Source organism: Cyprinodon tularosa, unplaced genomic scaffold (assembly GCF_016077235.1).
Source record: "Cyprinodon tularosa strain WSP-4 unplaced genomic scaffold, ASM1607723v1 ctg94, whole genome shotgun sequence".
Lineage (NCBI taxonomy): Eukaryota > Metazoa > Chordata > Actinopteri > Cyprinodontiformes > Cyprinodontidae > Cyprinodon > Cyprinodon tularosa.
The window spans coordinates 722,697-749,112 of NW_024039718.1; the positions used below are offsets into that span (position 1 = coordinate 722,697).

Genomic DNA, 26,416 nt, shown 5'->3' on the forward strand with positions numbered 1-26,416 from the left:
GTCCAACTTTAACAAGAAAAATTTCTTGTTGCACTTTATTATATCTCTTTAAAATAAATAAATAAACATAAAATATACAACTGAAATCATCAGACATAAGATCTCTCTAACATAAGAAACTTTAAAATAGTGCCTACTTTTTTTTATTAAACAGAACTTGTAAATAATGTACAGAAAATATTGTTCAAAAATGTACAAAATGCAGCAAACAAATATATCAAGTATAGTGCAGTTTCTTTTCCAAACATTTTACCAAACACTGACAACTGCTCATCAGCAGGAAATAGCTGAGCCACCGAGGCTGCATCAAACATTAATGCCTGACCAGACAACAAAATAGGAGCAAAAGCCGTCTGCTTGGCAACATAACTTGGTTGCTTTTGATTAATGGATTTTCACAGAGAGATGGTATAATTTGAAAAAATGCTTTATGTGTAGGATGAATAGTAGAATATTTCCCTTACTGTGAAACCAATGTTACTGGTCCTGGTTTCACTTTTAACAACAAAGAGACTCAATATTGAATAAAATTAACAAAATAAAATAACAATTTAAAGCAATGCTTGAACCCTTACTGACACAATCATTCATTTCTGCACACACCCTAAACTAGACCAATACTGCTAATATTCAACCCATCCGTATGCTCAAAGCTCATCGTCTGAGTAGGTACCAGTGTGAAGGAATCCCACTAGTTTTTTTGTTTGTTTTTTTTTTGCTTTTAAATGCGTAGCTGAGTTAACAAACTTTAAAGTCCTGACTTGGTACATCACAGCCTGCCTAAAGCTGCACTTTGCATCAGTAGCATAGCATGTTTGCTTCTGGGAGGAGATTTAGCGGGACAAGACTACGGTAGGTGGCTTTGGATTATGATAAAATTAAAATAAGTGTACCATGCATAATAAAAGGTAACGAATTGAAAAGACAGAGTACAGTGAGTTAGTGGGTGTTAAATACTCACACTGCCATAGATCATCTAACTTTCCTTCTAATCCCATCAATCTTCTCCAAGTTTGTACTTTTTTTGGGTCCTGCCCAACTGTAGCTTATTAAACACAAACAGTGTCATTTTTGCTCATTTTCTCCGAGCGCTCCCTGGTCTCCTGATCTGCCACAGGTGGTTGTGGATGGTCAGAGCATCCACGCTAACAGACACAGTCTTGGCGGGGATCACGGTGAATTGCTTGCGGTCTGAGTTGTATTTGTACAGCTTGTCGATCATCTTGGCGGTGATGGTGCGCGGCCCTGTGCCCGTGTACTTGACGATCACCTCGGTGTCTGGTGAGTATGTGTAAATGGCTCGAAACTGACACCCGCCATCGCGGAAGAGGATGAAGAGGTGGTTGGATTCACACTTTTCCATTTCCTGGAAATAATAACAAGAGACAAAAACACACATGATCAGAAAATCAAACAAAATGCAGGAAGCTTTGTGAGCACAGCTTAGATTTATCCTGGGTTATTTCACTGACCTCAAGGATAACATTCTTCTGGACCTCATTAACCTTCCCAGCCAGGCAGCAGTGGGCGATGGCATTGATGATGATTGGCTTGTTGGATTTGGAGCTTGGTTCCTTGAAGAGTTTAGGACCTGTACACAAAAAAAATACACACATAAAAATTGAATCACTCTCCTCAATAATTTGGATCAGAAGTTTGATATTATTAACAATCTAGTCCATGGAAAAGCTATGGAAAATATAAATGGCTAAGGTTAATTTTTTTGCTTGATCTGCCTAAACTGAGCAGTGACCAGCAATTTGGAAATTCACAAACCCAACCTTCTTTTATTGACTGCATCAGGTCACCCTGAAGATAAAGCCCTTCAGTGTAGATGTTATCAATGTGTGAAAAGCTTAAACTGAACTCATGGGTTGTTGAAATTAAGTCAGGGGAAGGAGAGAGTTAAGAAAAGCTGTTTGAAAGTAGTTTGTGTTTTCCAACATATTGAAGCAGTGCTAGAGAGCATGACTTATAGCATGGGCTGCTCAGTGGCACAGTGGGTAGCACTGCCCTGGGTACAATTCCCAGCTTCCTCCCACAGTCCAAAACATGACTGTTAGGTTAATTGGCTTCTTTAAATTCTCCTTAGGTGTGAGTGTGTGTGTGAATGTTTGTCTCTGTGTTGCCCTGTGATAGACTGGCGGCCTGACCAGGGTGAACCTCGCCTCTCACCCGTAGACACCAGCACACCTTGCACACCTTGGGATTAAGCGTGTAAATAAAATGGATGGATGTATGGAGTTTGAGCATGTAACAGTAAGACATTACAGCAAAGGTGCTCTGTTTTAAACTGTCTATAGATTTCGAAACATCAGCAGTGTTTTTAAACCCCAAAGAAAAGTTGTTTATTCTCTAGAAATTGACACATAAACTGCTTTTTTTCATAACGTTAGCAATACTGCCTTTATTTTGAATTGTTAGGTATTTAATTTTTCATTTATTCTTTTATTTTTTACTGAAACAGTAATCTCGATTACAATGCAAATTGTAGTTGACAATAAAGATTGATTGATTATTCTATTTAACAGCGACTGCTCTCTAACACCGCTGTGGGAAATAACCTCTACAGCAGGAAGGCTACAAAAATCTCTCAACTCTCATTCTGTTACATCAATTCTCCAAAAGGACAAAAAGAGAGATAAAATTAAATCTCCGTTCACCTTGATCTTAACAACCACTTGATGTCCAACCAGCCTGTTAAGAGGATTTTGTATTGTGCTAACAGCAACCTTCATTTAAACAGCCAGAATGGGTTTGATTGTGTTCTGTTGTCATTTATTTGACCAGGGGTCCATTTCATGAAGCAGGTGTAAAAACTCAGATTCATATCCGCAAATCTAAATTGATCTAGCCTAAAGTCGGGAACTCTGAGTGTTCTGTATCACAACAGCTGCTAGCAATAAGTTCAATCAATTTTAACTAGGTCCACTCAGAGTTAAGGACGTGCGAACCATGACAACAGGCAACAGGAAGAGCCTATTTCACCCCGCTATAACTAGAGATTTTAATTCAGAAATGTAAAAAACTAAAATAAAAGATGAGAATGTGTTTATAGGACAGATAAGCAGTGCTAGAGCTACAAAGAGGAAGAGGAAAAGGAGAAGACTGTTGCACCATTTAATGCGTAAGTTTATATCAAGTGGCCGTTTTACCATTTATTAAAAGAACTCTCCTCACTGTTGTTCCTTTTGAGGGTCACTAAAATAAGATTTTTCCTGATTAAAATAACACTCCTAGACCTAACTGTAACAATTTATTTTCTAAATTACATTTTTGTAGCAGAAACTGAATTTTAGACGGTAAAAAAAACCAACTAAGTTGTACTAATAAAATATTTATTTTATATATCTCGAAATGTTTACACATTTTAACTGGCCATTCTGAAATTTATCAGCTTGACTGAAAATGTACTTATGATATCTGAAAATAATTTTATTCATTAATAAAATAATGCAAATGCTGACCAGTAATTTTAGGAATATGGAGATCTGAAATAAATTTCTAGACATCCAGAATGTTTATTCTAGATGTGGAGAATATCAGTTTGCATGAAATGGTCATTTAGACAAAGAAAATTTTTTTTTTTCTTTTATCAGGAATACATATTCAGTAAAATTAGTACATATCAAAATGGCTTGCCACAGCGTTGTTACTGTGAAAATATTACGGGATTATTTCTTGGATGGTAGTAGATCAATGTATTTATTTAGGGAAAATTTTCTGGCAGCAGGTGAGGATGAATAAAAAAAAAAGGTGTTTTGTCTTGTCATTTTTTGTTTCTGACTCACCACTGTACTCCATTGAAATGACTGATGAGGCTATGGAAGCGCTCTCCCAGTCTCGGTCCATGTTCCTGCTGGATGCCCTGCTCAGCATAGGGAACGAATCCACAGAGCACACAGATGCAGCCCTTGTAAATATGTATTAAAAAAAATAGATATGTAAATAGAGATGCAGGATTTTAAATCTGATCAGTGCATTAACAAACACAAGTTGTCACCTGTTTGAGTCTGCCCCACCAGAGATGACGCTGTCTGCATCAGTCACCAACGACAGTGTTGATCCTCGATGACTGAAGCTCAGATCAGCTAATAAGGGAGCGAGAAGAAGGTATTACCAGTTACTTTCACTACTTGTATCTTAAAACAAGCATTTACCTTACTAGATAAGCCACACAAAATATTGTTAATTCATAATGATTCATAAAACCCTGTTTATTAATTAAACAAAACAAAAAAAAAAGGATTGAAAAAAGCATGCCTATATATAAGAAATATCATCTTTATTCTATGGACTTTCTTTGCAGACTTTCTTTGCAGTTTGCATTATTGATAGATGTCATGCAGAGCAGGTAGGAAAGTTCACCTCCCCTGCAGGCTGCTCCTGAACTCTGGTTTTTGATTAACATTGACACCTTCAGAGAATCACCTGCATGACACACATGCGCACTCTTACAGGATGACACAGCAGGCCCACAAACAGGTGCACAAATGAAGACAACACAGGACACTACTCAAGTAAAACAAATGTTCTTACGAGTTGTGGATCCTTTAGGAAGGCTGCTGGTTTCTCCCCGATGCATGGATTTGGGTCTGTTCCTCCGAGGTTTGGTCCTGGTGCGAGGCTTGGTGAGACCCTGTTCTTCCATAAGAGCTTCTTGCTTTCTCCGCAGATACTCCTGTTTGATAAGCTCTCGACGGGCCTTCTCTTCTTCTTTACGAATACGGTCCTCCTCTGCTTTCCGTCTTGAGTAAATAGCACAAGAAGTAAAAAAAAATTATCTTTAATATTTTTTGGATCTTTTTGGACTTTCTGTGTTTGAATCTTGGCCAGAACATACCGAGCCTCATCACGTTTTATCTCACTTTCTGCTTCTTGCTGCAGTTTCCGGAGTCTAGCCTCCTCAGCTTTGCGCTGCTGTTTGAGGAGGAAGGCGGCACGGCGTTTTGCCATTTCATCCTCTGCCTTCTCATCATCCTGAAAAATTTTAAATAACAACACATGATGCAGATCAAACATGCAATGCCCTAGAACAACTCCCTTGAACCTTTCCTAATTCTTTAACATTAACAAATAACAATAACATAGTGAAGATCTTCTATGATGTTTTGCTTCTGTTGGAGTGACAGGATAGGACCATCTGTGAGCTATATGACATAATTTTCACTCTCAAGGCAAAGCTCCGAAAAATTTATTCCTTCTTTGGAATGAAGACCAGTTCTATTATCCAACGGTTTCTTGACCAAAAGACAGAAACAATCAAACATGATTTTTCCAACTTCTACAAGACTGTATCGAATCTGACTGCTTTTGCATCCCTTCTCTTCAGCATCCTCATAACCAGTGCTACTTCAGAAAGAATGCTTTCCCACATGACTGCAGCCTAGAGTGAGCAGAAGAACCATCGCTGTTGGAGCTCATCAAGAGGGATACTCAAGTCAAGACCAACTTTGCAACTTTGCAATACAGTTGCAAAGAATTCTACAGCTTTGCACTTAAGCAGAAGGCCTTATTAGAAGCTGCACGCTCAAGCCAGCAGTATAAAGCCAAGAACATCTAAGGCAAGATAGCTGTCTAAGATATAGATTAGAATATTGTGAGCACTGAGCCAGAGTGGTGCTGGATTTTAAGACTGTGCTCTTTTCTTGTGTTTCACAGGCAGGTGCTTTCTGTGGTGCTGAAAGTGCATTGTCTGTGATGGAGAGAACTGAAAGACGTTTGACTGACAAAACATTTAAAAAAAATAAAAAATCAGCCAGTTTCTCTCCTTGGTGCTGGAAGAGCACTGATTTCTACTATGATGGAGAAAAATTGAAGAAATGTTTTTATTTCATTTAAGTTCTTTTTTCCTTCTGACCAGTTTTGAGTCATATTTCTGGTTTTGTTCATTTTTCTTTGGTTAAAATTGTCCAGTAAATGAAGATCATTTCCAAAAACATATATTTTATGCAGTTAATCTACAGGGTGTGATTCCTAGCTGAATGGGTTTTGTTTTTTTCAGAAATGTAACCTACAGTATTTCAGTGCATGTTCTACTTAAATGTGTGGTTATGTATATTGTTCTACTCGAGAAAACTCTTTATGTGGCGTTTGGAGATGTCCTGGTATTATGTTGTTGCTCCATGTTGTTGCAGAGTTGAGGAGTGGTGGCCTAATGTTTAGTGCATAGAGCTTGGAATCCTGAGCTTCTGAGTTCAAGCCCCACTCCCAAAGACTGCGACTCTGGGTCTCTGAACAAGACTCTTAACCCCACACTGCTTCCTGGGTGCCACCCAATGAAATTTCTCCAATGTGAGATTAGTAAAGTTAAATTATTATGAGACAAGGCACATTAAAATACTATATTTGAAAGAACAATTATAAACCTGACCGTTCTGTTTGATTATACACAGTCAGGTGTGTTAACTTAAGGCACTTTGAAATAGTATGAAAGCTCCTAGATTACTTTGTTTTCTCATGTGAGAGAACTTGGAAAAGTTTAATAATGCAATATATTTGTTATGTTTTTAATTGCAGGTTTTTATGTACTACTGAATCAACCAGATGGCAAAGCATAGTAATGTTATAAGCAAAGGGGCAAAACAGAAATTTTAAAGTTCTTTAAAGTTGTTTAAGACCTCCTTGATGCATTGATGTCTCACATTGTCACACAAAAACATGTTCTTTGTCCCACATGTGGTGAAATGGGATCTGTTCACCCTAGTTGCGGAACCCTGTCCCAGTCAAAGTCCAAACCAAAAAACCCCAAAACAAATGCAAGGAAGAACGCAAGAAAATAAAAATGCAGTGTCCTCCACTCGCTAGAGGTGCAACCCGTGTAGACAAATGCTTACTTTCACCTGTAATTGTAATTAAAGGTACTTTACCCAGTGCTGACTTATTGGGGCTTAAAAAAATATACACAGTCTATTTTGTTTCATTTTAAAGACCTTGTATCCTTTACCTGAACATCACAGTTTTACATTGCATGTGTTGTCTATCAAAAAAAAAATCCCTTTAAAAGTAGTTTGTAGTTGTAATGTAACACGTTATTTAAAAGGGGTGTGAAATGTTGAGAAGTCAAAGAAAGCTACCGTACATGTCAATAAACAACAACAAAAATAATAACAGTTGGATTTACCTTAAAGAAGAAGCCTATTACACCTTTCTGCTCGGCTTCTGCTGAGCTTTCTAGGACATCTGCGCCGGCATCCTCCACTGGATCCTTTAGCTCTGACAGGTCCACCTCGATCAGCTGACTCTTGATCCTGGCGCTCTCATCGGCACAGTCATTCTGTTTGCTGTAGTTGGCTGCTTGGTCTACCTCTTGTTCTGCTTCCAGTGATGCAGATTCAGATGTCTTGAACATAACTTGCGAGTTATGTGATTTTAGTTTGCCTGGAGAGTGCGCACTTCCCTTTTCAGTGCTTCCATGCACTCTGAATGTAGCACTCCTCTGAACGCTCTGTACTTCAGCAGCACTGGCTGTCTCCAGTTCTTCATCATTAGATTCCCGTGAAGAAGTCGTGATTACCTGGAGCGGGTCGGTGGACTTACTTAAAGCCGGTTTGCTTTTTTCTTTCATTTGTTTGCGCTCTGCTACTTTGTGTCGTTGGCTGGAAGTAAGTTTGGGAGGACGGCGGGAAGGCATCGAACTACTGCCACCGATATCTACAAAGTGAGCTGCAAAGGCTTTAGAGTCTGAGGTAGAGGATACTGTTTGGGGTGTATTTGGATCTATCCCGGAGTCTGTGCTTTTATCTGTTTGTGCATGCTCTGGTGGTGAGACCACATTTTGTTTCATCAGAAAGTCTTGCTGCAAGGAAAGCTGCATCATCTGTTGCTGGATAGAGCTGATAGCTTGATTGAGTAGATCTATAGAGTGGGAGCATTCATTGAAATCTGGTTCAGGACTGTTATCCTGAGAAAGAGAGTTCCAGCTCTTGTCTCTGTTTATCGGCCGTCCCTCTGTTTGACTTTTCAGAGCATCGAGACATAAATCATCTTTACATGACTGCGGCTTTGCTTTCCTCCTCTCTGTAGATGTTGATCCAGTAGACTCCTTGGACTTTTTTAGGGGTAAAGGAAGTGTGTCGCTCCTTCCTCCACCCTTCTTTACAATATTCAAAAATGCAGCTTTTCCAAGCTTTAGTCTCTGCTTAGCTGACAGGGCTTCCATCTTCTTCTTCTGATATTCTATTGAACGTCTCTGCTCTTCCAGCTGCATGTGAAGCTGAAGCAGCTCTGAGGGAACAAAAGATCTAACAGTTATATTCTTCCCCAACATGGGATTAGAATCCTTCACATGCCATGGAGGGGGAATCTCGGACCCATCAGGTGTGGTCTTTTGGGAGCTACTTGTACTTGAGTATCCCTCACGAAGGCCAAGTTTAAGAAGCTTTTTCTCTGCAAAGCTGGTCATTTTGACTCCTATGCTACCCGAGGCGCTGCAGCTGCTCGCCCACGACACGGTGCTGGGACAAGGGCTTGAACGTCCGCTTGCATCTTCTTTATCCTCATGCTCGCTTACCTTCAAGTCCTCTCTAAGCTTTGCCGACTCAACTTCTCCATTTCCAAATTCATCGATGTTGCTCTTGTCTAAACGATTCACCCTCAAAGTCTTCTCCAGCTCTGTCTGGTCGTCCTCCTCATCGTCTTCCTCGAGGTCAGCAATGTCGGAGTCCGAGTCTTGCCCTGCTTCTGTGACAGCTGAGATATGAATGTGCTTTTCTGATTCAGCCCCCAAGTGAAGAAAAAAGCCTGGAGACTGGGGGGCATCAACTGACCCCTCGACAGGGGGCCTGGGAGAAGTGAGTACTGAATCAACCACGGGGAACTTCCTTTTTGAGGAGTTTGGTATATTTGTAGGGTTTTTTTTCACTGCTGCTACTGCCCTGCAGTGATTCTCCCCACTTTCCTCCTGCTTGTTCACTGATATACACTTCTCCTTGGCTTGCTTTGGGACAGTTGGTATCAAAGGTTCCAGATAGTAACCTCCCGCCTGATGGTCATGACCAAATGGACTTGAGTCATGACGGGCAACATGAGAGCCATCAGAAACCCTGCTGAATGACGGTCCAATCTGTGCTTCCAGCTCATCCTGCTCCATTTCGCTCACGATTCGACGTCGAGAAAGATTGGATGGATGAATGACAGCAACCAGTTCCTCCTCCTCAAATTCCTCTTCTTCGTCCTCTATGCGCATGTGGCTGAGAAGGCTTTGGCCACTGAGTCTGTGAGGCAGAACTGATCCTAGCTTGTGTTTCGGGGTCATGCTAATGATGTTAGAGGCCAAACTGTCCTTGCTGATGGACCGAGCGAGGCTAATGCTGTCCTCATTATCTTCTTTGGCAAAATGCACTGCATACGGCACTGGCTGAGACAAAGGTCTAAGCAGGGAAGAGTGAGATGATGGGTTAAAACCATGAAATTGGTTTTCAACACCCACTTTCACTTACAATTAAAACCGAGAAATGCCTTTAAACAGAAGTAATCATTGCCTCACCTCGCCCTTCTTTCTGGCCATGCCAATATGGAGTCTTGACGCTGTCCATCTGTTTGCACAGTGGAGTTTGGCCTGTTTCCTACATCTTGAGAAGCAAAACCTTAATCATATTAAAAGAAATATTTGTTAAATCTGCAAAATCACTAGTCACTTATTAGGAATTTAGGAGATTTAAAAGATGGACTCAAATCTGATCAAAAGTTCAGGTCTGAAATGTGTAACAAACTCACTAATATAACTTTTCATAGAAGTAGTTAGTCGAATAAATATAAAAGAACAAAAGTCAGGTGCCTAAAGACTGTACGTTTTTAGCAACCTTTTTTTGGGGGCAAAAACAAAAATACAAGTATTCTGACCGCTGAAACTTGTTTACATTTTGTCACCATACAACCAGAGTTGATAATTTTTAACAGGTTTGTATTGGAAAGATCAACACAAATCGGTGCACATCTATGAGGTGGAAGAAAAGGATACATATCCTGCAGAGTCAAAGCTTTTTAAAATCACCTTTTTGCGGTCATTTGCACAAAGTCTTACGGGGAATGTCTTTGCCAGGGTTGCACCTCAAATATTAAGTTTTTACCCCTTCGTCTTTGTAAAATACCAAATCCTCCGTCTTCAAAGTTTTTTTAAAGAGACATTATGTAAGTTTTTAATGGAAAACATCTTTAAAATAGCCTTTTTAAAATATTTTTGACTAAAACATTGTTTGATGATCAGACTGACACCTCAGTAGTTCAGTGCTGATGCAAATATAAGCTTGTAGCCTATTTTCCTGAATTTACTTTTAGTTGGAAGTCCCCTCACCGTTCGGCGGATAGTCAAGCACGTCCATGTTAAAGGTATCCGACGTAACAGACAATCAAAGCAGTATATTAAAGATGGATTTTGTGGATTCAGCTAAACTAAGACACCGATGGAAACTCCAAGTGAGGTACAAAACTAAAAAAGAACCTTGTTAAGTATGAGCGTGGGCCTCAAAAATGAGCAGAAGACTGCTGCATTTCTGTGTTTTGGCAACAGGTAGCAATATTATTTAAAAAATCTTTAAAGTCTCATCCAAGTTTTTTTCTACACTCTATTGCAACCCTGGCTGTACATTCAGTGATGCTGTCCTGCTGGGAGGTGAAACTCTAACTACACCTAAAGTCTTATGAAGCCCTTCCAAGTTTTTTCCAGTTTAAATCCATCCTTGTCATTCTCATATTTCGAATACAGATTGAACATTGCTTCACGGTGGTGTTCATAGCTGTAAATACTTTGATAAAACTTAATCCTTCTCGGCATGTTGATCCATGACCTGTTCTGTGAGTTCTTTGGTCTTCATTAATGTTTTTCTTTGTAATTTTTTTCAAACAATCCAATAACACATTCCTGGAAAGGAAGAGCTGAATACATTTGTTTGGAATATCTTTAAAACACATAAAAGTTGTAGGTCTTGATTTATTCATCCTATTTCTTCATTTTTTGCTGCTGTTGGTGCGTAGTAAATATATCTTTATCAATATTTGGGACAACAGAATGTGCAACAATATGTGACGTGGACTACCTGAAGGGCCCCTCTCAACAGCGTTCTCTTGTCTCCGTCTAGGGGGCGGTAAGGACTGAGATGGGCTAGAGGGTGAGTTAGAGCTGAAACCCCAAAAAAAACAAAACAGTTATAAATATTATATCTAAGATCATTAATTACAGAGATAGTCTAAGAAACATATTTTCCATCCATTATATGTCTAATTTAACCTATTTGTACAAATCAGTTGATTTTATTTCTGTTTTTGTGTCTTGAATAGCAGTACAGTTGTTTAGTCCTGAAGTGTGGGGATTAAGAACAGCTCATACAAATGTACATCTCACACTACATACTCATTTTGCATGATAAACCTTTATTTTAGTAAAGATATACAAATTGTCAAGTAGAATTTAAAATGCAAAAAAGCCAGACAAAAGCATGCAATGGAAGTGAACTACAGTCTTAAACAAGAGTTTTTTTCTGTTGCAGTTTATTAGAGACAGCATTTTTGCTTAATACCTTGGCTCATTGCTGTGGTTTGTGATGAAGATGTCAGCTGAGTTTGACGTTGGCAGGAAGCTTTGTTTGGTGACATTTGAGATGGGTACATGAGACCGTGAATTTCTGGGCTGCAGCAGCACTCTCACTAGAAAAAGCAAACAAACAAAGAGACAGATTTATAAGCAAAACAAACCGACAGGTTAATAAAGTTGTTTATATTAATTAGCTTTCATCTAAATTAGTTATGTAAGCTTAAAGCGGAACGCCGTTTTTTTATTTTTTTATTTGGCCCATTTGGAAACGGCGTTCCCCTTTAAGAAAATCTATAATGCAACAAAGTAATTTTACCATCTTTGACCTCCTGAAGGTCTCTGGGGTGAACAAAGTCTGGCTTCAAATTCTCAAACCACCAGAAAAGCTCAGCAATGAAGACCATCACATTATTCTGCAAGACAACATTTAATAATAATAAAAAATAGGTGACTTTTTTAGGCTACACAAAGCTACAAATCTCACAGTCTGCATATTTCCCTGAGGCTGTCTACATTTCAGTCAGTTAGTTAATGCCAAACCAGATCTATACTACAGCCCAGTGTAACTCCAATGACACTTTTCGAATTTACCTTCAGTAAAGGTGGTGAGTAGAGAAGATCCTCTGGATTCAGATAGAAGCACTGGTTCAGATATTCAACAGAAAACTCTTTTAGCAGATGGATGTTGTACAAGCTGTCTGCTATGGAGGGAACTTCCTTCAAGCAGATATCTGCACACAAGCATGACAAAATAATTGTCAATAATTTGGCAAAAATTTTGTCAATAATTAAAAATTGTCTACTTTTCAGTAAAATTATTTTTCTTATTATAGACATTTATATTATCTTATATGACATACTAAAGGTATTTAGAAGAGAAAATGTTTATTACATATGCTTTTAAAATCAGCTATACTACTCAGCTCTAAACAGGGAGAAGCATGTAACAATTTTGTGCTTTGTGTCCAAATTTTAAGAATGAAAAGATTGTTCTCTAAAAACGAATAATACCAATTCTATTTGTGTTAATCGTGCACATTCAAAGTAAAGATATTTCAATATCAATTTGTTTGAAATTAGTGAAGCCATATTGCAGTGAATCCTAACTCATCGCCTCTGCCTCTAGAAAAAGGATAAACACTTAAAAGTTCTCTGGTGAAGGGGTAACATAATATCTGGTGTGATCTTTTTATATAGTTTCTATAGATAATTTATAGCTAATTTATTTATAAAAAATGATAGATATAAATCAGCATCAGCAAGAAAAAGCTTTACAAAGACGGGATGGATAAATTATACCACAAAGACTCTGAAAACAAATATTAATTTCTAGAGTTTTATATAACTATGCCAATATTTGAGAATAAAACATTGTTAAATCATGTTTAAGCTGTTTTGATTATTAAACGACCTAATGTCCCAGCTGCACTTGAATGCAGCATGCACAGCTTTAAGCGAGAATCCCCTTTCGCCGAGGAGGTTTCTTCAAATTGTATTGCATAAATAGTTCACATAAAGCTGTGAGTCTTATCTGTTTGGGTTCAGCACATAAACAAATTACACGTGTTAAGGTAAAAATCAACACTGTACCTGTTTGATAAACTTACTGTATGTACAGAACTAACTGGGTTCTACTGGGTATCTTGGGTATGAATATGTGAACTGGTACACCCCTAATATGTGGATGTTTCTGTTTTTTCATGTGATGACTTTATTTCTAATCTAGAAATGAGCAAATATTTTGTCAAAAAAAAAAAAGAAGAAAAAATAAAACATCTAACCTTCAAGTCTAATAAGATCCGGGCAATAGAAGTGGATCAGAACAAGCAGGGCTGTGCCGTCACTCACATCCTTCAATAAGTCTTCCAACAAGGGGAAGTGCTGAAGAGTGCGACCTGAGAGATGATCTCTGCGGTACCGTACCTACATAATGGAGGAGGAGCCAGGTTAACAGAAGAAAGACAACCTTATCTAAACAAACAGAAAGCCAGAGGTCCACGTTTCACACATAAGCACATTTCCAACTTTCTGAAAACTCTGCTCCCTCACTTTAACATGCATACAGTGGAGTTCCTTTCTCCAGGTGGTTCTGAACCGTTTATAAAAAACTCATATTTTGTATTATATCAATTCACTCTGGGTTTTGTCATTTTGGCAGGTAAAAACTAATCAGCCTTCACCTATGAGAACTGGCATCATGTCAGCAGTATTTCGTTTTAAAGATGAATAACTAAAAAACCACATTTAGGGTTAATGGAGATAAAAGGGAGAGACAATCCAAGGTGAAAAATAAACAAAAAGGGGTCAATGATGAGTACATTACCACGCAAGGGAACTCCAGAGGCTCCAATAAACAATAGGCCAGAGCATGCCATAAATCAGGCTGGTGAGGGAAGACAGAAATAATTGGGTGGAAGTTAACAATGAAATGAAACAAGCAGTGGGTGGGCATGTGGAGCCGTCTGAAACTGGACTCTATGCATGCTGCTTTATGGTAACAGTTGGGTTGAGGATATTGTAATGGAGGAAAATGGATGTAGATAGAATTGCTGTGGGGCTTAAAAATAAAGCAGACCAACAGAGAAAGAAGTGGTGGTTTCGTCTTTTGCCACTAGGTGGCACATAGTCACCTTCCTTGTACACCTTACACTGTAAGGCTTACAGTATCTGTTGTGTTGTATTTATTATGTTTTCTCCTTCATAAAGCCTTTTAAAGCTTATTTTAACTCAGCTTTCCAAGTAAGTGCTTAAGTGAGAAACTTAAATACACAAAACCAATTCAGACGACATGCAAACACTCACACATATAGGAAACATTTTACACTTACAGGTACCAGCTTCCAGTACCATTTGGAGGGGGACTATTTTCCAAGAGGCACACAGGGAGAAGGATTAGAGGGACACAAACAGTAAGAGCGGCAGGCAAGTCAGGGTTTAGATAAAAGGACACAAAATCAGAGTTATCTCTAAAAGAGATAGGTCTGATACTAATGTATACGGACGATGATTAGACTGAAAATAATCACAGGCAATGTTATTTCAAATACAGGTAACCAATTTCACAATACAGGCAAAAATCCCCAAATTAGAATCCCATAATTCTACATTGTGTTTTGATGTGAAGTTGTGTCATTGCCACAAACTCATGAGAACATGACATGACATGACCACAAGACGCCAAAAAATCACATCAAATAGGCTGGCTGTTACACATTACTGAAAAGTCGAGGGCTTCCAGAAAGCCCATATTCTTATCTTCAGGTAACACAGAGTACATGTCAGATTAAATAATACTACTTATACTTCAGCGATGGTATCTGGGTGTTACTTTGTTGTATGTATGTCTCGTAACATGTCTGTTGGTTGTGCTGTTCCTTTTGCATCTTTTTGAAGGTGATGAAGCAGACTCAGGATGTTTTGTCGTTGTCTCCCTTTTGTCTCCTCTTTCTTTCATCTTTTCTCCTTTTTTTTCTGTTTTTCCTTTCCGGTTCTACTTACATTGCAGTGTCCATATAATCTGAAAAACTCCCTGCATAATTATAATAATTTGTACACATAAAACAAGCAGAGCACTATGGCGATAGCCCTACTGCTCCTCTTGTAAAAGTAAATCTGTTGGGCTCTTTTTGGCATCAAGACAATTATCCTTATTGCCACATTACCAGACAGGGCACTATTAAAAAAAAAAGTTGAGGGCAAAGGAAAATGTATGCTTAAAAAATGTGCAAAAGCAACAGGAATAACTGTGAACTTTCTGAGTTCATATCTATACCCTAGAAAAGCAAAAGTCCTTAATTAATAGATAAAAAGTTCCTAATCCCTCAAATCAAATCAATAAAGAATAAAAAAAATGCTATATTTGCATTTGTTTAACAGAAAATGGTAAAGATTATTTTTTTCAATCAAATAAAACTACCTTTACATATTACATATTTCATTCCCAAAATTATTGTCTGCATTAAAATTTCACTTTTGACTTTTCAAATTCTTTCAGTCTTTAATCTTGATAAAGCAATGAAATAGTACTTTATCTTACAAGGTTTTTGCACCTTATAAGGGCTGCAAATGCTTGTAAAGGGTTTTGTCCATAAAGGGTTTTGTCAGCAGAAATTCTAAAGTTTGGAAGACAGTTTTAATGATATTCTGAGTAAATGAATGAGAATACAGGCAGATAAAATGCCGAAAGTTAAATGTCATTACTAATCAGTTTGTTTTACTGTCACACTGTCATGATCTTGGTACTGATGACTGGCTTAATTATTTATTCAAATTCACCTGTCCCACACTGCTCGGTTTCTAATCACTGCTCATTTGATCCACCTGCTCCTGCCTCTACTTAAGGTGCTTGCACCCAGTCATCGGCGCCAGATTATTCTTGTTCTCTCTAGCCAATGGTGAGTGTTTTTAGCTTTACCTGAGTGTTTCTGATTAGCTGATCCTGACTTCTTCCGCCTCTCAACCTCTGAACCTGCCTGTTTCAGTCCTGATCTATTTGCCTGACCTGGCTTTGGATTCCTGAACCTTTGATCCTGCCTATTCTGATCTGTCTTCCTGGCCCAGCTTTGGACTCCTGGATCCTATTGTTTTCTCTGGGCATGGACTGAACTGTTAAACTAGAGTTTCCTGCCTCAGATGCCTAGCTGCTGCTACTACAGTTCCGATTTATTAAGAAACATTTTTAAAGTAATCCTTATGTCTATCTGGCCTTGAATACTGGGTCCTCTGTTCTGAGCCTTGAATCGACTTTAGAGGTACTTCAACCACAAAGCAGCAGATTTAAAACAAATTACACAACAAATAAAAGTACCACATGGAGTCACATGCTGCCAGACACTAATATAAGGTGTCCATAATGCATGCCTACTCTGTGACATGCCATGTTTGTTCTAGTACATTTAAAAAAAGCACAACTTCATTCGTGAATAAGGACACAATTCAATACTCAGCCTTTTTAAACAGTGGAGTGACATGAGAAAACAAAAAATCATATACCTTATGGTGACCTGGTGACTCCATGAGGTGCTGCTTCATTTTATTCTCTTTTTCTGTCAGCTCCTTCATCTTCATGTTGACCTAAGGTAAAGAAAATAATAAATACAGTAAGCTGAAAGTGTTAAAAAAAATCCAAAACCTGAACATATTTGCCTGGTTAAAACCTTGTTAATCCAAAGGATCATAGCATCTTCCAGGTCATAAGGAAGCTCCTTGGAGGCAGTGATGTTTGAAAATCGCTTCACAGACGACACCACTTTCTCTGTGCTGATCATTCCTACCGTATAGGCCATCATCAGAGCATCGATCAGGTGGACGTGGGAATTCTGAGGGGACAGAGATTTGGATGATTTGTAGATCTGTTTTACTAAGTACATAGAAAAGCTATGATGCTATGATCATGTATTTACCCCACTGTGGGAGAGGGTTAAACAACCTCACTGTGGACAGAATCCCCATAAATAACCATGTTGCACATTGAGCCTAATAATTATTTGATAGTTGGTTTCTTATATTATCAGACTCAAAAACCACCAAAACTGTCAGATCTGATTTTAAATGATTGACTTCCAATAGCTGAATGTGGAGTTTGACCTACATAAAAAAAGAAATTATTTCACTATTTTCAGTGTATTATTGGACTAAAAAACACATATTCTAATGAATGTCTGATTAATACACCACTTTGGATCTTTAAATCAACTGAATAAGTTTTATATCACTTTTATGGCACTTTGAATTTGTATACAATCAGTGGCTCACAATCCGAATGACCAGCAGGAATGTTCATTAGTGCTGCTAATGAGCGACTACTTGTTGTCTTTATAATTCAAATTCCTTGTTTGGTTCTGTTGGAGCCACAAAGGACCTATGGAGCAGCAGGTTTCAGACTCACCCACTGGAAGAGACGTGGTTCCTCTTTAAGAAGCTTTTAAAACACTTCAGTAAATAATTATTCTTATAGAGACTTTTTAGTATTGTTTAGAACCTCTGAATGAATTTCAGCCGTTTCTTTTTAAGGAACTTTTTAACGAGATGTTCCACAGGACCTTTTAGATGTGTGTTAAACTCTTCATTATTTAATACATAATTGGACAAATTAAGTTAGCAAAAGTGTCTCTAAAAGGTTGTGTCTTTGGCTGATTTTAGCAGTTGCAGTTTTTGTTGTTTGCGCTTTTGACAGAGTCAGGACGAATTACAAACCATTTTAATAGGAAAGGAGCTGAGATCCCGATCAGACACTGGTGTGTTGTTGGTCTCCAAGACATAGATTCCTTTCCTAGAGAGGGCTTTGATGACAGACTGGTGGCTTTGCAGGGAGGCGGCCTGTTCAGCTGGAAGGATGAGCCCACACACTCGGCTGTAGAGCTCTCCAGACAGCAGCAGGTTGATGATGGGGGGCTTGATGTGCTCCTGCTCATACTGGTCTGTATAAAATGGATCCCGAAGATCTGTAGGGATGTTATCTGTAAAACGGAATGCCAATGACAACTTTTATTGTTTTTGTTGTTTGTTTGTTTTTTTTACAGAATGCTTTGTCTGGGTTTTGTTCTTTAATTTAATGTAAAGAAAGATATATCTTTGCAATAAATATCCTAACAGTTTGCCCCATCACCCACATAAGTTTTTCCTTTTCACCATGTTACATAACCACACAGCATACAGACTGAAGAGGAATTAGACTGTCTGGAGAGGAATAAACACAGCCCTAGGGCAAACTCAGATGCTGAACATGTCAGGTTGTAAGTCAATGAGTTAACAGACTTAGGACCGATGTTTAAGCTGGTGTTTTCCTGCTCATGGACACACACGTTAGGTGGTTATTTTTATATTCTTAGACTTGTTAATCCAGATTTAGAGGCTGCAGGATCTTTAGCTTCCAGCACGTTCGGTTCTGATGCAGAGCAGCGGTGACAAGAACAGAGCTGTTCTTGTCAAGCAAAAAAATAGAGACAAACCTTCTACTATCAGCAAAATACATTTGATTTAAACAGTGAATCAAATGAAGTGATATATAGGACTCAAGACTGCTTCAGTATAACATGTGTTTTATTGATCAATAATAGAAACCCAGGCCAATTTAAATTGTCTTTAAAACCAAAAAAGGTTTTTCAGCACAATAACATGCTTTAAGAATTTTTTTTCTTTGCACAAATAAAACAAAGAGCACTGTGTTCATTTTTCAAGTCTGAACACGGGCAGACCAGCTGCTTCCTTTTGGCTCTAAGCAGGAAGTGAATCTCACAGCCGATCATATTATAGAGCAAGACTTCTTTCCTGTCACACATTTGACAATTTTAACATTGTTTATATCAACTGAGCTTGCTGTGCCATTTGGAGGTCAGGGTAAATATTTGTCACTAGAGGTACCTTAATTTTTTCTGACATATGTAAATCTATTGATTTTATGCATTTTATGTTGGGAAATGTTATGTTTTTTATGGATTATGTTTTTGTCAGAAGCTGCTATTTTGCAATAACTTTTGTATGTTTTTTTCTGATTTTAGACTTAATGAAAAAAAAATGCACATAATTTTATATTTTTGTCTGTTTGGTCTTTTTTTTTTACTTTAATTGCAGAATTATCCTCAGTTACTCATTGCTTAAGTAGCTTTTTTAACTAATACTCTTTTACTCTTAATTGAGTGACAGCTATATACTGGAGAAAAAAAACACATTGCTTTTAAAGTTTATATGTAGCGGTGCATTGAGATGCCCTTTTACAGCAAAAAGAGAGAAACAACACTCTGAACATTATTCCTATTTAATACAGACAGTTTTTGTTAATAGAGAAGACATTTTATTTTATGTTTTCTATAAGTCAATAATTTCCTCTGTCTCCTACACCACATCTGAACACAATTTACGCTGTTGTTAGAACAATTGCTATACGAGCAGGAGCATGTAAGAACATATGTCTGGTTTGAGAATTAGACACATAAACTGTCATTTGGTCAATTTACATTTGTAATGAACAATGCAAACAGCTTTATATAAAAATCGCAGCAGTTTCATGGGAAATATCTTATTTTGACTCAAAGCTTTTTGTTATATTACTGTTTTCTTGTGTAACCAAAAGCCAAAAAATTGACAAACAAGGAAAATAAGTTCAGCTACCAAAAGAATAAAATGGATAATATTTGTCTTCACAAGTATGTATATTATTAACTACCCATATGAAAACAAAACTCAGTGAACAACAAAAGCACAGCAAGAGTGGACCTAAATAACAGAAATCTGTGCCTTTATCAACCCACTGCATGCTGGACACAGTAAACACCACACTTTCCTTCTGGCTCAGAGCTGATATAGTTGTACATATGAGTATCCAAGACCCTGTATATAAAATGCTCTTTGCACACTACATCAGGTTTGATTAAGTCTGCCTAGGTTTGCTCCAGCTCCACTCTGCCTCATCCTCAGCTACCCTAAATGTCCCCTTGTCCTTTCTTGGTTGCCGTGGTGATGGTTGATGAGGGGAGAAATGTCAGCATGGCTAATAGTGGGGGCTGGGATGCTGTCCCATCTTCTTCTCATTTCATCCTTTTTACGGTCTGTGACTTTAGGAAGTGTGTTTGTGTGCAGTTCTGCTCTAATCCTTGCTGCTCGATATGGACCGATCTGATCGAAGCATCACAGCCCACCCTGGTGAGCGTGTGTGAGGGGAATTAAGAAAGGTTGTCTTTGTGTGGCTTTATATAAGGAGAGTCTTTGTTCCAGTTCACGCGCTGTCTCAGGCAGGACACAAACATCTTACCAACGGATGATGCAGGGCTTTCAGACTCTGGGCAATGAAGCAGAATAATGCAGCTCTTCGATTCCAGTAAGACAGCTTAATGAAGAAGAGGGCATGCTGAAAAAACACAATCCTTACAATGCACACGTGGACACGTCTAAAGGCTTTACCTAGCAGGCCTAAAGCCAACCTAGCAGCTTTTTCAATTTAAATTAGGTGTACCTCTGGAGAAAGGTACTTAATATTAGAAAAATTATAAACATGTAGCACCTCTGATACAGTTTTTTTTTGTGTGTTTTTTTACATTATCATGGAATAATTTTTTTACATTAGAAAATTATTAATAAAAAAGCTTTAGAATCAAAATTGGATAAAAAAAAAACTTCTGGTACATAATCTAGTAAAATATGTCTCCATTGGGCGGGAATTAGCATGTTATGAGTGTAAACAAGAAGGCTTTGTTGAACAGAACACAAGCCTTCAGGTCCAATCCCATTAAACACTTAAACATGTGACTGGCTGACTCTGACTTTCACACCAGATTAAAACAAAGACAGTCCTCCTAACACCCCTGCATTTATGTTGAGGTTTGCATTTAAAGCTGATATGTCCTAAACTCTACCCTACGCAACCAGAAATATGTTCAATTTGATCAAATTAAACAAGTCCAACCAGGTTTATTTTGCTGCCATTTGCCACATATTTGACAATTCACCGATTCCTTTCTTAGGCAAGAAAAGATAAGTTATTAGAAATATAAAGGTGTTAGCTGTGGAAACAAAGAAACAACACACTATGAGCACAGCAGAAGACAGAGATAAAACTCCAGCTTTGATCTCACAAGTGAACTGCAATCCTGAAATATTCAGCAGACTCTGCGTTTGTCTTCAGCCTCACTCTATTCCAAGCAACTAGAATATATTTCAAGTAGTGAAACTGATCATTTTAAAAGGGTGGAAGCATCATTCTATGAAGCATGAAAGGAGTAATAACTAGAGGATGTTGAATTAACTTCAACATCCTCTCAAATTAAAGGTAAAGTGGAGGATTTTTGCGAATTTTTGAAAAGACCCTCCCTCTCCACTTTTAAAGAAAAATTAACATGCATAACCCTGTACCCGCACCCAAGAAGGAGAGCTATTAGATGCATGCGAGAGCGTGCACTAGCCCATTTCTCCTTGTGCACGCTCTGTTTTAAAGTTGCTGTTTGCATCGCTCATACAAGCTTACTTTCCAAAAGAAGATTTGCAATTTTTCCACTATGTTAGACTCATTACCGGTAAGTGAAAATGGGGACGAGCACATAGGACGACCTTGCAGAAACATATCACCAGTATGATTGACCACTGGTGGACCACTTATTTTGATGATCCACTCGGAAATCTTCCTCCACTATACCTTAAACAATCAAACGGCTGAATGAATCTCAAACACGCCTCAGAACTGGATTTAGAATGAATAACGAAATAAAAAGGTGAATTAAAATTGAGATTAAAATAATATTACTCCATTGTATTCTTTGAACTCTAAAAGCTTGTCAAATAATCAAGGACTAAGAAACTGAACAGAAGTGATCTATGGCTTTAAATGGTGTAGCTAAGCCCCAATGAGGATTTCATAGCTTTGGTATATCATGAGATCACCAGAGGAACTCCTCTGGAAGCAATTTAATAATAACACTGCAAACACTGGAAATGAATAAAACAAGAAAGAAACAACAACACAAGTCAGATTATTGATTCTGTTCGATTTCAAATGCCTACAGAAACCACTTTCATCTTTTTAAACACTTTCAAGTAATTAGAAAGTTCAGGAAGAAATAATTCTATGCTGAGATAAAAATCCCTGAACAGCCTCTCAGAGAGAAACTGGTCGTTGTTCCAAAAGCCACATTAAAAACAACATAAAGTTTGCAAATGCACAAAATAATAAAAAATGGATTCATCTCCTTTAGTCTGTTCACAAGTGTTTTTCTGTAAAGGGTATAGTTAAACTTAGGGGAAGCTTGCATGCCTGACAAAAAAAAAAGTATGAAGTAGGCAGTGTCATGTTGTGTGGTTCTTTTATGCCAGGATAGACCGTAGCACTTCCCAACATGGATGGCAGAACAAGGAAAGAATATTATACGGAAATATTGGAGCAACATCTGAAGACACTATCCAGGAAGATAATGGTGCAATGATCCTAAGCATCTCACCACATTAATAAAAAAGTGCCTAAAATGCAACATGTTTTCAGGTAGCTATTTGAAAAATCATTCTTTTTGTCTCACAGGAAGATCATGAGCACATCTGAAATGGTGCTTGAATAAGGCAGCCTAAAAATCCGACTCGGTTCCACCGGTTCTTTTTGGAAGGACAGATCCAATTTACAGTAAGTGTTTGGCTCACACAGTTTAAAGGCGGCCCTATTAAGCAGGAAAGGTTTATAAATTTCTGACTTTAAAGAAAGTAAAAAAAAAATGGCTCTGACTATTCTGTCTTTTAGCAAATATTAACACTTATGAGTGCCCTTCATTACCTAGACGGGGGGAAAAAATTGCAAATAGCAGCCAAATTGCTGAGCTCTCCTAAGCAGGATTCCAGTGGGAAAAGATTGTGTCTGTTATGGCTGAGTCATAAACTACAGCAACTTTTCTGTAACATGAGGACAGCCCCAGCATCTGCTTCCCAATCCAACAATGTTCTGCTGTGGCGTGTAAAAAGCAGCACTGACCTAGTCCTCAGAGTCCATGGCGAGCAAATAGCAAGTGGCACAGAAACCCACATAACAGGAGTCATTTCCAGACATCTACTAACCAGCACTGCACTGTAATCTGTATATTTCAGTAGTCTCATTTAGATCCAGCAATGTTACTGACCTCTCTATTAAAGGAGGAGACATATAGGCTGACTTCTCAGTCTCTAAGCTGAAGATTTGAAAAACTGCTCTCATTGTTTTTTTTTTTATTATTTAGAGGAAGCTAAAAAAAAAAAGTTGACTTTGATGAGTAATAAATGCTGTAAAAACATGTTATTATATTGGATTTAAAAAGAATAATGTATATAAAGATTTGGTCACAGAAATGTGCAAAATAAGATTTTATTTTTTTTTTATAATTTTTTTTCATGACCTTAATTATTAAACCTAAAATCAGCAGACACAGGGCTACAGTTTGGACAGGTCAGCAGCCCGTCACTGAGCAGAAACACAGAGCCGTCTGTCTACATTCAGAGTAAGAGAAGGCATTGATTCACAAATTAACCCATAAAGCATTTAAACCATAGAGGAGATCTCAGGACACAGTTGGAGCGAAGACAGACAAAAATCAGTACAAATCAGACCAGCACATCCAAATAATAATAAAAAAAGATGTACTTTTGGGATTTCTTTTATAAATATCCTTAGAGTAACCACACATAGTTAAAGCAGAGTAATGCTCCCAGGTGTAAATGACGAAAATGAGTCTCTAAAAGTCTGAATTATGTTTTTTATTTTTATTTTACTCAGCTAAATACTTTTTGGAGCAGCATAAATCTGATGGAAAATATAATAATCTAAACCCTGAAGGTAATATTATCAGAAAAGGTCAGCTAAGGCTCTGAAGCCTTGAACTTTAGCAGCTGGTAGATGCACAAGCTTGACTTCTCAAAAACAGCAAAACTATTTAGGTTATCAAAGATTAATGCAGCAGCAGAAAAAGGTTTAACCTCCTGCATTTGGTTTCTGCTTCTGTTTTTCTTTTCACTCTAAATTATCTACAAACTGCATGATTTTAATTCACAGAGCAAATTAGGGAAGTTTAATCATTTTAGCTGATAGCAAATCCCTTTACTGGAGCAGAAATACAAATTGTGTTGGATCAATTGATTCATTGATGTGTGCAGACATCATTTTTAAACTATTCCTTCCCATTCTTTATGGCATCTAAGTATTGAATTTCAGTGGACAGTGTTTGCATGCATACATACTTTAATTAAAACCCTTCCTTTACTGTTGGATCTACAAGTCCTGCTGGAAAGTTAAATCCCAGTATCAATCATTTTGCAGCTTTAAAAACGTTTTATTTCAGGATTTCATTGTGCATAACTCCATCTATCCTCAATATAATAATTTTAGACAAAGTTTCCTCGACCCTTCTGAAAAACACTGTTCTACTCTGGATTAATTAACAGGCATTAAAGTGAATGGGGCACCTGTGTGTACATGAAATCAAAATGAATAACTTTTAGGATCACTCCCTTATGTTCTTGTAACATACAAAGGGGTGGACTTAGAAAATTTCGGGCCCTAGGCAAAGACAGGCAGGGGACCTCTGAATTGAGAAGACAACACATAAAACCGACCCATTATACAGATACAGAAATTTGAATAGAATAGACATACATTATTTGTTCTACGTTTTGTTGTTGTTTTTCTTGTTGTTTTCCTCTCTATGTTTTGTTCACAGCTGACTTTTCATGCTGTCTCGAAAGGAATGAAGGATTTTTTTCCCAATCACTACACTCACTAACTGATTGCTCCTCCCTGTGTTTCCAAAAAGGCGACAGCAAAAGTAAATAACCCAGCCCTTCTTTTCACTGTAGACAAGCCATGATCTGCTTATCTGTTCTCCATTTTTCATTTGTATGAAATAATAGCTGCATGAATCATGACAGCAGACAAGATAGAGGAGAGCAGGAGGCGGGGTTACCAATCTACTTGCTCTAGAGAGCAGAGTTCGATGCTTTATATGTCGTTGCTTGGTCTCCAAAAGCAGAAAAAGTAGCTAGATTTGGCACTGAGACACACTTAATATTATAAGCATTCTAATGGCATTTCAGCGAAATTATTTTTTTATCAAAAACGTCATTAATCTGCACAAATAAGGAATAGTTATATTAACTATACATGTTTTATGGGGGCCCCAGGAACATACAGAGATGCAAACATATTTTCTTTTCTTTTTTCTGTACACATCAAGAGAGAAATGTCTGATTAAATAATTGCTCAAGAGTATGTGCAGGGAAGAACAGAGGGAGGAGAGATCCTTACCTATGCCGTAGGCTTTAGCAAACAACCAGCGTAGGTTAGCTTCTATTTTGGACCTGGCACAATCGTAGAGCTCCAGTGGTACAACCTGAGCCTCCATGCCTCCTCCTCCTGCTCCTCCTCCATCCTCCTCATCTTCAGCTCGTGCTGTTCTCCTCCAGGTGCTGTCCCTGCCAGCACTCACATCCATCCTGCAGGCAGAGACACAAAGATCTCCCAGCTAGTGGAGGCAAAGAGCATTACATCACCAGAGAACAAAACAAGCAGGGCCTGCTTCACCTGCTTGGTGATGTAAAATAAAATCAAATGAAATAAAATAATATAGATCTTCCAGGCTCGCCTCCTCTATCTCACTCCTCATAAGTAAATGCTTTAATGCAGTGATAATCAGATGGTGATGTGTCATGCTGAAGTCTGCAGATCATTGACAGCTCTTATTTATAACCCATCACTTTTGAACAATAAGGAACAGAGGTTCTAATGCCAGAATAAATAATTAAATAAATTAATTTAGCAAAGAATAGACAGTGCGTTATCCTATATAATCAATATTTTTTATAAATAGAGACTCACTTCTAAGAGCGCATTTGCGTCCTTGTGTATAGCCTCGGCTCTGCAGGTAGCTGTAATGTTAAAAAGCAGACATGCTGGGCCTGGATCCTCCAGCCAACGGTGGAATAACGGAGACTCCTCCCTGTCCAGCGACACAAATCTCCGGCCTGTCGGAGCGAAGCCGTCGCTGGATGTCCGTTAATCCAATGATGAAGAATAGCCTGTTTAGCAACCATCCGGAAGAACGTTCTGGTGGGAAATTGAAAGTGTAAACATTAGCTGCTTCATAAAGAAGCTGTCATTGCCCGGAGAAGTCAGCGGTCTACCGGTGCTAGAGGAGCGCTGTTGTAGGAGCCTGTATCTATGGGGACGGGTGTTACCTGCCTGGAATATACTGGTTTACCAGCTGAGGGCGCTGTTGTTCACGGGTTAGAGTGTCTCTCTATTTACTATCTGTAAGCAAAGATGGCAATTAGATTGAAAACTGTTGTTTTTGTGAGGTTGAAAGTGAAAGTCTGGAACACCTGTTCTTTGATTGCATTATAGTCCAAAGCTGTTGGCTTGATTTTCTGATGTGGATTCAATGTAAAGGAATT

The 26,416-nt window shown here is 38.1% G+C and overlaps 1 protein-coding gene across 4 annotated transcripts; it reads right to left on the bottom strand.

Annotated features, from left to right (window-relative positions):
• Position 1: 1 nt before the first annotated feature.
• Positions 2 to 26,210, bottom strand: camsap1a (calmodulin regulated spectrin-associated protein 1a). 4 transcript variants are annotated; one of them, XM_038275011.1, is made up of 19 exons: positions 25,842 to 26,210; positions 25,272 to 25,459; positions 17,726 to 17,988; positions 16,687 to 16,848; positions 16,523 to 16,603; positions 14,359 to 14,391; positions 13,312 to 13,453; positions 12,122 to 12,261; positions 11,847 to 11,943; positions 11,517 to 11,643; positions 11,037 to 11,119; positions 9,488 to 9,587; positions 7,124 to 9,371; positions 4,844 to 4,980; positions 4,540 to 4,748; positions 4,004 to 4,091; positions 3,792 to 3,868; positions 1,473 to 1,591; positions 2 to 1,366 (listed from the first exon to the last, which is right to left on the bottom strand). In XM_038275011.1, the coding sequence occupies exons 2-19, from the start codon at positions 25,456 to 25,458 to the stop codon at positions 1,076 to 1,078; spliced, it is 4,584 nt and encodes a 1,527-aa protein (XP_038130939.1). In that variant the 5' UTR covers position 25,459; positions 25,842 to 26,210; the 3' UTR covers positions 2 to 1,075. The 4 variants fall into 4 exon arrangements, with proteins under 4 accessions (XP_038130939.1, XP_038130937.1, XP_038130938.1 ...); XM_038275009.1 differs by having other exon boundaries at positions 3,792 to 3,913; XM_038275010.1 differs by lacking the exon at positions 14,359 to 14,391 and having other exon boundaries at positions 3,792 to 3,913.
• Between the last annotated feature and the right edge of the window lie 206 nt (positions 26,211 to 26,416).